Here is a 16018-nt window from a genome sequence, read left to right as displayed (position 1 = left end):
ATGAGGAGCTAAATGAGGGTGTGAGGCTTTGCTGCCAGGAAAGTCACAATGTGGAGCCTAAAGAACCCAGAGGAAGCTAAAAGATAGAAACTGATGACTTTGTCTGAGACATGGATCAAGCTGTGCTTAAAGCTAAATATACCCTTGCACTGTTCACTTACATAAACCCATAGGTTTTTTTTTTTTTTTTCCTTGTTTAACCTGTTTGGGGCAGATCTTTCAGGTGTAACCCAAACAATCTTGTTATAGAGTGTGAGAAATTGGAAATAAGAGATAGCCCTGAACAATTATATGATGTGAACTCCTAAACAGCGTTTATAATGACACACAGGTGTTTTTGTCAATGGCTTTATTTCCTACTGACCAGACTTGAGCAGGAAATACTTATATAAATCTAATTTCCACTGCCAAGTACTTTGAGTTGTGCAAGTTTTTCTGTTCCTCACACAGAGCAAAAATACACTCCTGATTCTGGCTATTAGATCAAGTCATTTCTTAGAAACAGCCAACAAAGATAAAACCAAACACTTTGAAATTAAAAATTCTTACTGACAGTGTTATAATATTTCCACTGCAGTATCAATTTAACTATAATTCTACTTTAAGTTATATTTTAATATTATAATTTATGGGATGGCAATTTTAATACCCTTAGAAGTAAGAACAACTGCTCTGAGGCACACCTCCTCTCCTCCCTCCCCATTATTTTCTTAATAAATTTGAGCATTGGATTTTAATGATTATAAAAAAGGTGAGAACAACTGGCTATTTGCCATTTCAACAGAAAAAGCCAAAAACCTTTCAAGTAAACACCCAAGGAGAGGTTGTAATTTCTGACAAAACTCTAATTAAGAGCTTCTCTTTGAGTCATTTCCTACCCTTGTTCTCTTCAATCCTCCATCTCTCAGAAAGCAGCGATCAGTGTGATGTACAAGCATCATCTGAGAACTTGCTAGAAACGCAAATTTTCAGGTCCCACCCCAGACCTGCAGAATCAGAAACTCTGATGGGACCCAACATTACATTAAAAAAATTATTTATTTTAAATTTCTTCAAAAATTATTTTTCTTTTTTGATTGTGGTAGAACATATAACATAAAATTTCCATCTTAACTATATTTAAGTGCACAATTCAATGGTATTAAACACATTTACAGGTTGTGTTACCATTACCACCACCCATCCCCATATAACTCTTTTCAACTGGTAAAACAAGTTCTATTCTTATTAAACTCCCAAGCCCCTGACAGTTACCCTTATACTTTCTGTCTTTATAACTTTGACTACTCTAAGAACCTTACACAAGTAGAATCATCCAGTATCTGTCTTTTTATGCATTCCAGGTTCATCCACATTGTAGCACATAATATTGCAGGTTATCTTTCCTTTTGGGGGCTGAATACTACTATTCTATTGTATGTATATACATCACATTTGCTTATCCCAGTCACAGATAGTAGGGATGCTTCCAGGTTTTAGTTATTGTGAATAATGCTGTTATGAACCTGGGTGCACAAGTATTTCTTTGTAATCCTGTTTTTAATTTTTTTTGGATATATACCCAGAAGTGAAATTGCTAAATCATATAGTAATTCTATTTTTAACTTTTTGAGGAGTCATCAAAGTTTTATTTTAACAAACCCTTCATGTGACGGATTGTGAGACCTAAAGTTTGAGAACCTCTGCTTTGGTCATTCTTCCTTTTTCCATATTTCTTCCCTTTGTAAATTTTCTCAACTCACCATAACATAAAAATGAAATCTGATTTTACATTCAACGTAAACACTTTTAAGCTATTTGATTTTTAATTTAAGTATTAAACAAAATGCTTCAGATCTTTTTTTATTCTAAAGGAAAAAAGTTAGCTAAATTTGGGAACGAGATTTTGTGAGTTCAGGATACTCTAACTGGTTAAAGAATTTGGGCTTTGGAGTCAGACTGTTTCAGTTCAAATTCCTACTTACTAAAAAAAAAAAAAAAAAATCCTACTTACTGCTTATTTTAGGTTTAATGACAATCTCTTTCAGAATTTCTGTAAGTCATGGGGTTCTTAATCTGGGATCCACAAAAAATTTTCACTAACTACTGAATGAGATTCAATTTTCTTTCAATTATGAATCTAAGTAAATCATAGTAACATTAGCAGTACAGCAATTAGAAATTAGAACAGTGACCAGTATTTTCATATTATAACATTTAACCCATCACTAATCTGAAATTATCAGAGTCACCAATAATAGACCTTACATTTGTGTTAAAGCTCCTATTACTATGACAGATTTTTAATATTTTGTCAGGTGTATTTCTATGTAATTGGTTCATTTCTGACCTACATATTTTGTTTTATTCTTTCAAAACATTCTGAGAAGGAACTCATATGCATAACTAAACTTCCAAAGTAGTTCTCAGGATAAAAAAAGGTTTTATGTTATAATTCCCTATTGTAGAACCTCCCCTACTCTGTTGGTGGGAACTAAATTTGTACAGCCACTACGGAAAACAGTATAGAGGGTCCTCAAAAAACTAAAAACAGAGTTGATGTATGATCCAGCAATCCCACTCCTGGGTATGTATCCTGACAAAACCGTAATTCAAAAAAGATACAAGTACCCTTATTCATAGCAGCACTATTTACAATAGCCAAGACACGGAAATAACCTAAATGTCTACTGACAGATCAATGGATAAAGATGTGGTATGTACACACATGGACATGGACACACACACACACACACACACACACACACACACATCAATAGAATAGTTTCTCACTGGCACATAAATTGACTAGTATGGTTATCTAATGAATACTATTCAGCCATAAAAAATGAAATAATGCCATTTGCAGCAACATGTGGAGAAGGCAATGGCTCCCCACTCCAGTACGCTTGCCTGGAAAATCCCATGGACGGAGGCGCCTGGTAGGCTGCAGTCCATTGGGTCTCCAAGAGTTGGACATGACTGAGCGACTTCACTTTCACGCATTGGAGAAGGAAATGGCAACCCACTCCAGTGTTCTTGCCTGGAGAATCCCAGGGACAGGGGAGCCTGGTGGGCTGCCGTCTATGGGGTCGCATAGAGTCGGACACAACTGAAGCGACTTAGTAGCAGCAGCAGCAGCAGCAACATGGATGGACTGAGATTATCATACTAATAAGTAAGTCAGAAAGAGAAAAACAAATACCATAATAACATCACTTACATGTGGAGTCTAAAATGACACAAATGAATTTACTTATTAAAAAAAATAGAAACAGACTCACAGACATAGAGAACAGACTTGTGGTTGTCAAAGGGGAGAGATATATTAGGAGTCTGGGACTAGCAGATGCAAACTAATATATTTACAAAATGGATAAACAATAAGATCCTACTGTATAGTATGGGGAACTTTGTTCAGTACTCTGATAAGCCACAGTGGAGAAGAACAAGGAGACTGTATGTAGGTGTGTGGCTCAGTCACTCTGCTGAACATCAGAAATTAACACAACACTGTAAATTAACTATACTTCAATAAAGTAAATTAAAAAAAGATTCTCTATTGTAAAGGATTAAACAAGTGATCTTGAAACAGCTTAATTGCCTGGCATATATATAACCACCAAATGAACAGTAGTAATGATGGCACGGATAGACAAGAAAGATGCTATAAACTTTATAACTATGCCTAGATTTTATGGATGCTTTTTTTTTTTTTTTACCTAAATTAGCTCATAAAGTAGTTCTGCCTGGCACGCTGGTATTCAGTGGAAAAAGTCCTGGATTCCTAATCATTCTTCAGTTTTTCAGTAGGCCAACACCATTGCGTAAGATATTCATTCAAATCCACAATTCACGTTCTTCCATTCTTCTTTTTCCTTCCACTAGGTTTTGTAAATGCTGCTTGCTTGCTGATATCAGCAATTTACACTCACAATTTATAATACTTCCACACCTTTCTGCCAGCCAAGCTGAGGCTCATTAGTTTACAGATTAAAAGGAGGTCTAGGAATTATCACGACTGGTTCAGAGATTAAAGAACAAATCACTATTACACTATGAAGACATGAGAAAGAACTAAAGTAGACAAATCTAAAGTCTATTACTTATTCCTTAAAATAAATATATGGCCTTATTTGTACTGGTAATATCACTGATCTATATGCATAACATGCCTCTCTTTATTTGAAAAAAAAAAGTTAATTCTATGGGACTTTAAACTTAAATTCAAACATTTTCCAATTATAAATCCTTCTTGATAGCAAAACTTATAAATAGTTTGAGGAATACATATCTAGTTTGTCTTAAATCTAAGAGTATTCAAGATTTCTCTGAGATTAACTTGAATGTACTAAGTACATTCACTATTTGATGTCAGAAGAAATACATTTAAGGAACTTACAGTCTAGTTAAGGAACAAATATATGCAGAGAAGAATCACATAAAAACAACCACACAGAATATTGTCAAGAAACAATGTTGGTGACCAGCTAATACAGAAATCTGATGATGACCATAAGAAACACAGGATGAAACAGCTGAGAAGGTTTCATGAAAAGGCAGAACTACAATTGAGATGACAATCAGGAAATGAAAAGAATAAGCTTATCTGAAGTAAGAATAACAGCATAACCAAGCTTAGAGAGAGAAATGAGCATATGGCCATGGACCATGAGAAAACCAATGTAGTTGGAGCAGAAAAGTTTTAAAATAAAGCTAGTTATTTACAAACCAGTTGGGAAAGGATGGATGACAAAAGTAACCTACTTCATAGGGTTCATATGTGACTAAACCAGTTTTATATGGTTAATTATTTAAAAAGTATATGGGGAAAAAAGGGAAGGAAATTTTACTTATCAATAGAATATTATGTCACTGGTACATAAATTAACTAGTATGGTTATCTAATAAAACAGCTGACAGTAAAGTCTATCTTTGCAGACTTAGACTCCAGGTGTTTATCTTGGATTATCAGAAAGATCTGGAAAATCTGCCCTAGAGACAACTGTGAGGAAAAATGGAGGGTAGCAGAACAGAAGAGTTCCAGAATACAGGAGTGAAAGCAATGAAACAAGCTTTAAAAATTGTTATTGTTGTATTATATATGGTGCTTTACCAATGTATTTGCATGAGTGTTTTAAGGAAAGAGAACATGTCCTTAATTCAAAACATGTTTAGTGAACCATGCAAGGAATGCCTAAATTTAACAATGGAAAAAACTGTAAACTGCTTGATTTGTCTCAGGATTAAAAGTATCACATCCCATGTATTCTTAAACAAAAGCTATACCATCAACTAAAAACCCCTTTATATGTCTGTCCACCCAAGTGGAATGGAAATTAAAAGTATCTGAATTTATCAAAGAGCTACCACAATTACTAACACATTATGAAAGGGGAAGAGAAATATACCACAGTGAAAGCAATCATTTATTGAGCATATATTCATGCCATGCTCTTTATCTCTGATCTTCATAAAGTCTGCAAACATAATTATTTTCCCCCTTAAATAAGGAAACAAAAGCCCAGAAAGGTTAAACAGACTGTCCAAGGCTTGATGGTTAAATAGAAAGGTATGAATGCAACCTAGGCCTCAACTCTAAAACATCAGATTTTTGTAAGTTATATGCCATTAAAAAGAAAAAATCAGCTTTTTTCACTGCACCATACTGCCTTATGGATAGTGTATTCTGAGAAATTTTTCCATTTCTCATTTTTTAAGGAAATTATAGTTAGTGCAAGTCATTATGTGTTTCATTTTTGCTAGGGTACTTTTAAGCAGCCATAAGGAGCTTTCACTAGAAATCTAAACATCTTACAGTGTACCTTAATGTGCCATATAAATGTTAACACCTCTCATCTTATAACTATGGCATATAAGGAGCTGGGAGGCATATATATAAATAGGGCATGTAAAGAACTGCTACAAGAGTGGAGAAGAGTGGGAAATTATTCTGGCTGAAATAGTCAGAAAAGCTTTATAAATGAGGCAGAAACCAAACTGGATCTTGAAGAGTGGGTAGCATTTTGAAAGACAAGATGCTGAAAAGAATACAGGACAGTGTGCATATCAAGCTGGCCTGGGCAAAAGATGTATACTCACGTACTCACTTTTAAACAGAAGCAGAGCTTTAAGAAGGTAGCCAGTCATGTACTCTGTGTCTTAAACATACTAGAGAGCACAATAAATATGACTATGAAGGGTCTTGAAGGTCAAGTTAAAAAATTTTGAACTTAACCTTAGTAAACAATTAAAAAAATACAGGTTTTGAACAAATGAGATATTTTTAAAATGGTGCTTCAGCAAGATTATTCTAAGCACTGATATGTCATAAATAGTGAAAAGACAGCATGATTCAACAGTGTTGCCAATGTACATTCCCCTTCTTGAGAAATGGAACAGTTTCTGTTCTCAGTGAACTCCCTCTTGAATGTGCATGGTGCTGGTAATAAAGGCTCTGAGACATAGGATTGATGCATTAAAAAAATTATAATTCAGAGTGATGTACTATAATGAGTACATAAAGGTTCTATGGAAATTGTGGAAGAAGTAACTCACTGCCTGAAGGAGATGTACAATGCTTCAAAGTGATAATTGAGCTGAATTCTAAAGATGGTTCAGAGTCAGCCAGGTGTCAAAAGGGAGGAAGTCCTCTAAAGCGAAAAATAAGATATAGAGCAGAATATATTCAGAGGACAATGAAGTGCAGTGCAGAAGAGTATGGTTAAAGTAGGCTAGGGCTGGACTGGATTAATAGAGCTAAGTCTCTTCACAAAGTCTTGAAAGTTTAGAATTTATCCTATTGGTAATGTAGAGACTGGCATGTTTTAAAGGACGGGAATGAAATGATTGTAAGTGTGCTCTGGCCAATTCTGGTACTACTCTGTAAGTCAAACTGGAAGAGAAAAACTGGAGTCAGAGAAAGAAGAATCTATAGTATTTGATAAGCAGATGGATTTAGAGGGGGAAAAAAGCAAAAAAAGATGTAGGTTTTATGGCTGGTGGATTAGAAGAATGGGCCAGAAATTGGGAAGTTAAGATAAGTAAAAACCAGGGAAATAGCAGTTGTTTAGTTTTAGATAGGTGAAGACACTAGTAATACTGTGTATACACAAATAGAAATGTCTACTGGGCAGCTGGAAAGCAGACATTAAAATGTGGGAAAGAGGTCAAGAATAAAAACATACATTTGGGAGTCAATCAAAGGTGAAAGTGAGATAGTAAGTGATAGAAGTATATCTACTTTTTGAAGAGTTACGTGCTGAGAACTGAACCATACTTAAGTGATTGAAGACAGTAAGTGATATGTAAGAGGGGAAAAAGATAAGACAGACAAATAATGTAGTAGACTAGAACACAGTTTCAAGTTAGGGAGTGGAGGTCACCAGTTTCAGCTTCGTTAAATACATGTCAAGGACATGAGGACAAAGGAAAAAAGTCATTAGGTTTACCGATTAAGAAATTATTAGTAACATTTAATATACTTTTAGCAGAACTACAGATAAGAAAGGTGGATGAAAGTCAAATTACAACGAGAGGTAATAAGAATCTAAATGTTATGAGAGTAGTTCAGTTCAGTCGCTCAGTTGTGTCATTGACTCTTTGCGACCCAATGGACTGCAGCACGCCAGTCCTCCCTGTCCATCACCAACTCCCGGAGTTTACTCAAGCTCATGTCCACCGAGTCAGTGATGCCATCCAACCATCTCATCCTCTGTCGTCCCCTTTTCCTCCCAACTTCTAACTTTCCCAGCATCAGGGTCTTTTCCAATGAGTCATTTCATTGCATCAGGTGGCCAAAGTATTGGAGTTTCAGCTTCAACATCAGTCCTTCCAATGAACATTCAGGACTGATTTCCTTTAGGATGGACTGGTTGTATCTCCTTGCAGTCCAAGTGACTCTGAAGAGTCTTCTCCAACACCACAGTTCAAAAGCATCAATTCTTTGGTGCTCAGCTTTTTTTATAGTCCAACTCTCACATCCATACATGACTGCTGAAAAAACCACATAGCGGTGACTAGACGGACCTTTGCTGGCAAAGTAATGTCTACTTTTTAATATGCTGTCTAGGTTGATCATAAATTTTCTTTCAAGGATTAAGTGGCTGCAGTCACCATCTGCAGTGATTTTGGAACCCCCCAAAATAAAGTCTCTCATTGTTTACCTATCTATTTGCCAGGAAGTGATGGGAACGGATGCCATGATCTTAGTTTTCTGAATGTTGATCTTTAAGTCAACTTTTTCACTCTCCTCTTTCACTTTCATCAAGAGGCTCTTTATTTCTTCTTCACTTTCTGCCATAATGGTGGTGTCATCTGCATATCTGAGGTTATTGAAAGCTCTCCCAGCAATCTTGAATCCAGCTTGTGCTTCCTCCAGCCCAGCATTTCTCATGATGTACTCTGCATATAAGTTAAATAAGCACGATGACAATAAACAGCCTTGATGGACTCCTTTCCCTATTTGGAACCAGTCTGTTGTTCCATGTCCAGTTCTAACTGTTGCTTCCTGACCTGCATACAGATTTCTCAAGAGGCAGGTCAAGTGGTCTGGTATTCCCATCTCCTTCAGAATTTTCCACAGTTTATTGTGATCCACACAGTCAAAGGCTTTGGTACAGTCAATAAAGCAGAAGTAGATGCTTTTCTGGAACTCTCTTGCTTTTTCAATGATCCATACTACGAGTATCCATACTCATATCACGAGTAGTATGTTAATACAATAGATTATATATGTATACTCTTTAATTGCTGAATATCACAGAATTCAATATTTAAAAACGTAAATTGCAGACTGATATATTTAAATTTTAGAAACAAAAACAGAACTGTGAATTACATATAGTATATATAAAAGCATTAAACAAAAACTGGAAGAACATAAATCAACTTATGATAGTGGACTGGGGATGGGAGAAGATATGGAACTGGGGGATAATGGCCAAAGGGGACTTTATCTGTAATGTTTCTGCTTTTTATATAGAGATGGAAGCAAATACAACTAATTGCTAATGGTTCTTAACTCCAGGTATTGTTCTGTAAATGTAAAAATGGGATTGTAATATGATTGAGGAAAGATGCCAAAGAGAATGAGAAGCTGCTTTAGTGGAAGCTAGAGACAGTTTAAAACTCAGAAGGTAATACAGCTCAATCCTATAAGGACATCTACAACCTCAAAAGGAACGTCCATGTGGTTGGTAACATCCTGTGAGAGAGGATTCTAACTCACTTGCTACTGCAGGAGGCCTGTGGGGAGCAGATTATTCTGTCATTGTTCTTCCCATCTGACTGTTCTGGGGACAATGACTCCGTTCCTTGCCTACCCACCATGTGCGATTAAGTGATGCAAAACAACCTCAACAAATTCCTAAGTGTTCAATGTGAAAGGGGTACACAAAAGTCAAGTTTCCAGAAGCATCTCTCACCAGGTTTTAATCCTGAGGTTCATTTCTGCAGTTTGTTTACAGTATTCTTTGTATTCTCTATACATTTAATCCTCATTTTGAGAAGTAAAAGAGAAAACGAGAAAGTATAACGGTGACAGAGTAGACATAACAAACTTCTTAAAAAAGTATGGCAATGAAGGAAAGGAAAAGAAAATAAGATTCAGAGAGTCTGATGTAAAGGGTTTAAATTTATGAATGGTTATAATTTCAGGGCAATGATTTGTGACCCCCCAATCATTCATGACATTAGAAAACCACCCCCTTTCCACCACTCTCAATTTAAAAGGTTCAAATGATAAATTTACATAAAACAGCTGCTTACTATTTATAAAAATGAAAAGAAATCAAAATATATATCTATATAGACTCCAGCTGCAAATATGGCAAGAATAAAATTTATTTTAAGATAAACAATTGCTAAACTAGATTTACTTATTCACAAAGGAAAAGCAATTGAACGTCAGCTCTTAGTAAGCTGCTATTAATTAAAAAATCGTGAAAGACTGAACGTATAAACTGAACGTACCATCATGTTTGTAAATATAATCTTTATTTTATTTGACATCTGTGAAACACAAACCTCACTAGAATTAAAGCTCCACATGAGTATTTCTGCTTATGTTCACTACCACCATATACTGAGGGCTTAGAATGGTACTGGGCAAATGGATCAATATTTATTAAATCAATTCAATGAATATAAACTTAATAAACTATTAAAATATACTTAATCTTAGCCTAGAACCGAAACAATATGTTATATATATTTCCTTAATCTTCTCAAGGATAGAACTTGTACTGAAGAAATAAACATAAAGCCAAGTTTCTGAAGTAAATTCTGTCGCTCAAAAATTGCCAACCAAAGACCAAGCTAGGGGGGAGGCAAATTCAAGCAAGAATTCTGGGTCCTGACAGGTTGACATATTTTAGTCTCTTGAACTTGTCAGTATTCTTCAAATGAACCCATCAAGTATCTTTGTGTTCAACTTGCAGGGGGGCTAGCCCAGATTAAGATGATAGTAAATATAAAGGAGATGGGGGAATATGGGGGTGTGTGTGTGTGTGTTGTAAATTGCTAACTGATTGGTTACATTAGAATCTTTTTTTTTTTTTTTAATATTTATTTATTTGGCCGCATGTGTCTTAGCCCAATGCACAGAGGCTTATCTCTAGTTCTAGCACTCAGGCTTAGTTGCCCCGCGGCATGTGGGATCTTAAGTTTCCCTAACAGAGATCAAACCTACATCCCCTGCACTGGAAGGCAAACTCCCAATCACTGCACCAGGAGGGGAATCCCGGTTACACTAGAATCTTAAGTACCTTCTGTGTGCCTAACATACGAATAGCATTTTATTGTTGTATAAAGTACTTATACAGAGAGACTGTACAAGAACAACAACAAAATACTTACACTTGTTCTTATTTATACAGTCCTGTAAGGTAGGACATTACCATTTTTTAAAGATGATGCAGAATCTCAGAATTTAAATCCAAAGTCATATAGTCAGTAAGTGGCAGAATGAGAATTTCAAGATTTCTGTCCAAGCTTACCTCTCTAAAAAGTACTATCCCTTATCATGAACTAATCACTTAGGGTTTAGGGCAGTGGGAATTCCCTGGTGGTCCAGTGGTTAGGACTCTGCTTCCACTGCAGGAGTCCCAGAGTCAATCCCTAGTTGGGGAACTAAGATCCCTCAAGCCGTGTGGCGCTGCCAAAAAAAAAAAAACCCTTTAAAAATGATTTTCAACCACAACAAACATCTGGAAAGCTTTTGAAAATACCCATGCTCAGGCCCTACCCTCCAGAAATCTGTGAACTAACTGGTCGTGGGCAGAGTCAGGTATCCATCCCTATGTTAAAATACTCCTCAGGTGATTCCAACATAGGGCTAGGTTGCAAAATGATCTTTGAATATCATCTTAAGAATCTACCTTGAGATATGTCAAAAAGGTAGAGAAGATGAGGGAAGCCAGTATTATAGTCACCTGTTTCAGTATACACAGCCCGAATTTCCAAGTTTCTGTTGAGACATTGTAAATGTCTTGCTGGCACTCCTTGGGTTTTTTTACTTTTATGCAAATCTCCAAAGAGTGTATGAAAGCCAGATCAGTTTTTGGACACAAAAGTCAACTACATAAAAGTGAAAGCAGCTGGCCCTCAGAGGGGGTAAAAATTAATTACAAAATACCCAGCAATAAAATAGGGTCTCTGACTAGAATTGGCAGTGGCAGAAAATGGTCTCCTATGGGCATATTTCAGTAGTCCTACATAATTTGTATGGTTAATTACTAGTATGGTTAATTACTAGACCACTACACAACTGGGGAGAATGACAAAAAAGTTCACGCATTTGCTCATAAAAGTATTTACTGATGACTTACTTTGTACAGGGGGTTGTAGAATTTGAAATAATGACGCATAAGTTTCTGCCTTCCAGGAGGTTGTAAACTACTTATATAAAAAGGGAGTAGTCAATACAACTTGACCTGAATGCTCTCCTAGAACAAGGGCTGGATTAATTACTGGGTCACCCCAACTTAAAAAAGTCAGTACCATGATTTCTATCAACTTAGACGTCTCAAAATTCTAAGCTCCAAAGGAAATGTCTGTCACTCTGGAAGAAGACGATACTTTTGAGTGATTTGTGTTCTGGGTGTGATCCAAGCATAATTTTATTGGGTATAATTTCATTTAAGGGAGGGTCTTCATTTAACACTTTCCAGTTGGATTCGTTCTCAGTACAGAGCTGTACCACACACTGAACTGGGTGGCGAGTGGTCTATTGAGAGTTGTAGGCAACGAAAACATACATTAGCCAATAGCATTGGCGTTGCCAGGAAGTTATATCCTTAGTGGAAAATGTGGAGTAAGGGTCTCCAGAAACTCGTGGTAGAACCCAGAGATTAGAATTTCAACAGCAGAGGGCTCTGCAGCCGATTTCACAGAAAGTTTTACCGACCGGAGACCCCCCAGGAACTTGCTCCAAGACAAGATGTAACTTTCTCAGGGAACTCAGCACATGGTAAAATACGAGAAATGTTCAGGGTTGGATTTATGTCTGTTTCCCATAACCTCTACTCTGGTCTGACCGTTAAAGTCCCTTGAGGATACTCTTGACCTTATAGATTGGGGTTGGGGATACGGAGGAAAGAAGAATGAAGTTTGCCTATGAAGTTTTCCAAACGAATGCTTATTTTTCCTTGGCTTTTGGAAAGAGTGTTAAAATTGGAGGAGGATCATTCCCCAGAAAATTAGTTTGGCTCTTCTTGCCAGTGACATCTCGGACAAACACGTTACAACACAGTTTGGGGGGGAGGGGAGGAGGAGAGTGAGAAAAAGAAACTAATTCTCTGGGTTCACACGAGTCCCTCTCACTTCGCAAAGGCGTTCCGACGAAACTAGAGGCCACTCCTTAACTAAGTTTCGCTTTAAGTCTACGCACCCAGGCCGCCCGCTCCGTCCTCCCGCAAGTACGGCCTCCAAACTTTCGGCCCCTCGCCCGACCCCCAGGCCGTAGAACCCCCGGCACGCCGGGCTCCGCTCCGAAGAGCCCCGAGGCCGGGCGCGGCAGGGCCGGAACGAGGGTCAGCGGCTCGCGTCCTCCCCAAAGGCTGCCCGTACCTGTCCAGCATCTGCTGTAGGGCTTGGTCCGGCATCTTCGGCGGAGCCGGCGCACTCGCCTCTCCGGTGAGCCCGGTCAGGGCCGGGCCCAGGACAATAGCACTGAGAGGCGGCGGAGTAGGCCTCAGTCCGGCGGCAGACGCGAACCCGCCACCCAGCCTCCCGGGGCGGCTCCGCGAGCCCGGCGGTGGCGGTGCGCGGCCCGCGGGCGTCCGGAGGAGGCGGTGGGGAGCGAGGAGGAGGAGCCTTGGGCGGGGAGACGGCGATCGCGGCCGGGGTTCCTGCCCGTCGGCCCGGGGTTCCGGTCCATGGACCGCGGGCGCCGAGTAGCTGCCAGCGGAGGAGCTACCTCTGTGAGGTAAGAGTCACCGCCTCCGTGCGCGCTGGGGTCACGACGCAAGGCGGCCCAGAGCAGCCTGGGAGATGTAGTCCTCGGACCGTCCCCGCAGGAGGCTGCACAGCCCGCCCGGACCACCGCCGCCGCGCCCGCCGCCGCCCGGCCGGCGCCCTCCCGTTTCCTTCCTCCAGGGGGAAAAATGTCCTGCGGGCCGCTTTCCAAGAAGCAGCAGGATGTGCCGCTCCACTGTCAGTAGCATCAAGGTCAGCTCTCCCTGCCTGTTTTCTCTCAGCTCTGGTGCTCAGGTGGGACCGAGCCAGGTGAGGGGTGGAATCTAAAGGGCCATTTCTCGGCGGGGTCTCCAGTCCCGGCCGCGGCGTCTGGGTGGGCCGTGGCGGGGGTGCGGGTGGCAGAAAGCGTCTTCGGAAGCCCTCAGCGCTGGGGCCAGCCTCTGCAGCGTCTGAGCCCATTTCGGGGAGTTACACAACCCCCGCAAGGGGTCGGATGCTCTAGTGCGTGAGGTTATTACTGAGGGGTCGGGAGGGCAGGGGCTGCCTTGACCAGATGGTTCCCACCCGAACCTCTCAGGGTGTATCTCAGGGCGGGGGGAGCGGGATGGGGTGTGTGTGCGTGTGTGTCGGGGGGAGATTATTCCCTCCCTCTCTAGGAACCTTCTAAAATGTGCCTGGGCTTTCAAGGGCTCGCCGATAGTCTCCAAATGGAACATGGTCGTGAATAAACAGCTCTTGCTTACTCAGCTGTGGGTTGTCAGGGGTGTTTGTTTCTCTGTCGGCTGCTGGTCAGTGTTAACCATTTCTAGTCGCCTTGACACCTCCAAGCAGGTGGATGTGTGTGGGGGAGAGATCAAAAGGAAAAAATCATAAATCGCTCGTTGAGTTATTCTCTGACGCTCTAGGGACGGCTTTGGCGGGAGGAAAAGAGCTGTTGGCTAAAAGGAAGGCGTCTTTTGGACGACCTGTGGCGTTCTCTAGTGCTGTGATTGGTAGAACGTTTGGTAGTTTTCCCCTGATTGTGCCTAATTTCTGCCGCAAGATGTTTGATTTTTCTTTACATTAAAATGTGTTTTTAAAGCTCTTTTAATTTTTACGTAGCATTTTGCAATCAGCTCTTAATTTCTTGCTTACAGTCTGCTTCCTGAATATATTTGAGCTAGAGTGTACATCGCCAGGAAGAAAAATAAAAATAACATGTGACCAGAAGTTATTTGGCCTCTGCTTTCTGAAAGATGCTTTTATGAAAGACTTCGGGAATTTACACGACTGATTATAATTAATGTTTCACCCTTTTTTCATGAAATGAGAAGCAGGCCCATGACAGGGAAGGGAAATAAGTAATTTATTAATGTGTTTGAGATTTTAAATTCCTATTTATTACTACTCCTACTGGGTAAGTCTTCTCTTACTGTGTGTTTATCTGTTAAAGCAATTGTCAGCCAGAAGGAAATGGATACATACATGCTATTCAAAAAACAGAATTTTATTCTAGCATATTGATTTCATAGATTAGAGCAGACTCCATTTAATTTTATGACTTACATTAAAAGGAATTTTTACCTCATCTTAGAATTTCTGTTTGAACTTCAAACTGGAAAATAATGTGGTACAGTTCTATTGCTAGCAAAGTGGTGTGCAGATTATCCTTTTTAAAAAAAAAATTGTATTAGCATTTTCATGAAAATTCTGCTTCCTGGCTGTGTCAAAAATCCTTTTAAATAGGAAAAAAAACTCTGTTACTCTTCTTAAGACTGTTAGGGAAAAATGAAGCAATTAGCACCTGACCTTGTAATCCCATTCCTCGGTATCTACCCAAGAGAAATAAAGATATATATCTACACCAACACTTGTATGCCAGCATTCATAGCAGCATTATTCCTAATAGCCAAAAAGTGGAAACAACCGAAATATCCATCAACTGATGAATGGATAAACCAGTAAATCCTCCTGTACAGTAAATCCGCCTGCAATACAGGAGACACAGTTTTGATCCCTGGGTCCAGACAATCCCTTGGAGAAGGAAATGGCAACCCACTTCATTATTCTTGCCTAGAGAATCATGGACAGAGGAATCTGGTGGGGGCTACCGTTCGTAGGGTTGCAAACAGTTGGATATGACTGAAGTGACTGAGCACATACACACACACGCCCAAAATGTTATTAGCTGACAAGGAATGAAGTTCTAATACATATGACAATGTGGATAAATCTTGAAAACATGTTAAGTGAAAGGAGCTAGTCACGAAACACCACATATTGTATGATTCCATTTATATTAACTGTTAAGAATAAATTCATAGAGACAAAGTAGATTAGTGGTTGCCAAGAGCTGGAGGGGCTGGAGAGAAATGGAGAGAGATTGCTAAAGGTCATGATGTTTCTTTTGGGGTTGATGAAAATGTTCCAGGGTTAGAGTGGTGATGACTACACAACTTTGTAAATTATATTGCAGAAATAATATAAAACAAATTTAGATTCTGGTCATGGTGACACAAATCTGTCACAAAATTTAATATGAGTTAATTTTATAGTATGTAAATTGTTGTTTGGTTGCTAAGTTATGTCCAACTCTTTTACGATCCCATGGACTGTGGCCCACCAGGCTCTTCTGTCCTTGGAA

The 16018-nt window shown here is 39.2% G+C and overlaps 2 protein-coding genes across 4 annotated transcripts in view; one reads left to right on the top strand and one right to left on the bottom strand.

Moving 5' to 3' along the window:
* Positions 1–13395, bottom strand: part of MARCHF5 (membrane associated ring-CH-type finger 5) — a 51903-nt gene extending 38508 nt beyond the window's left edge. The window contains exon 1 of the mRNA XM_065922915.1: positions 13048–13395. Within this exon, the coding sequence (XP_065778987.1) occupies positions 13048–13082 (35 nt within the window). The 5' untranslated portion in view covers positions 13083–13395. The remainder of the gene's footprint in view (positions 1–13047) is intronic.
* Positions 13308–16018, top strand: part of CPEB3 (cytoplasmic polyadenylation element binding protein 3) — a 194286-nt gene continuing 191575 nt past the window's right edge. Inside the window, exon 1 of one of the 3 annotated variants that reach the window (XM_065922913.1) lies at positions 13308–13405. The gene's annotated coding sequence lies outside the window, so the exon portion shown is untranslated. Of the gene's footprint in view, positions 13406–13511; positions 13705–16018 lie in introns of those variants that run through there. The other 2 variants (XM_065922910.1, XM_065922912.1) reach the window with 2 other exon arrangements.

Source organism: Muntiacus reevesi, chromosome 2 (genome assembly GCF_963930625.1).
Source record: "Muntiacus reevesi chromosome 2, mMunRee1.1, whole genome shotgun sequence".
Lineage (NCBI taxonomy): Eukaryota > Metazoa > Chordata > Mammalia > Artiodactyla > Cervidae > Muntiacus > Muntiacus reevesi.
Note: the sequence above shows the minus strand (reverse complement) of the source record. Positions and strands in the feature narration are given on the sequence as shown.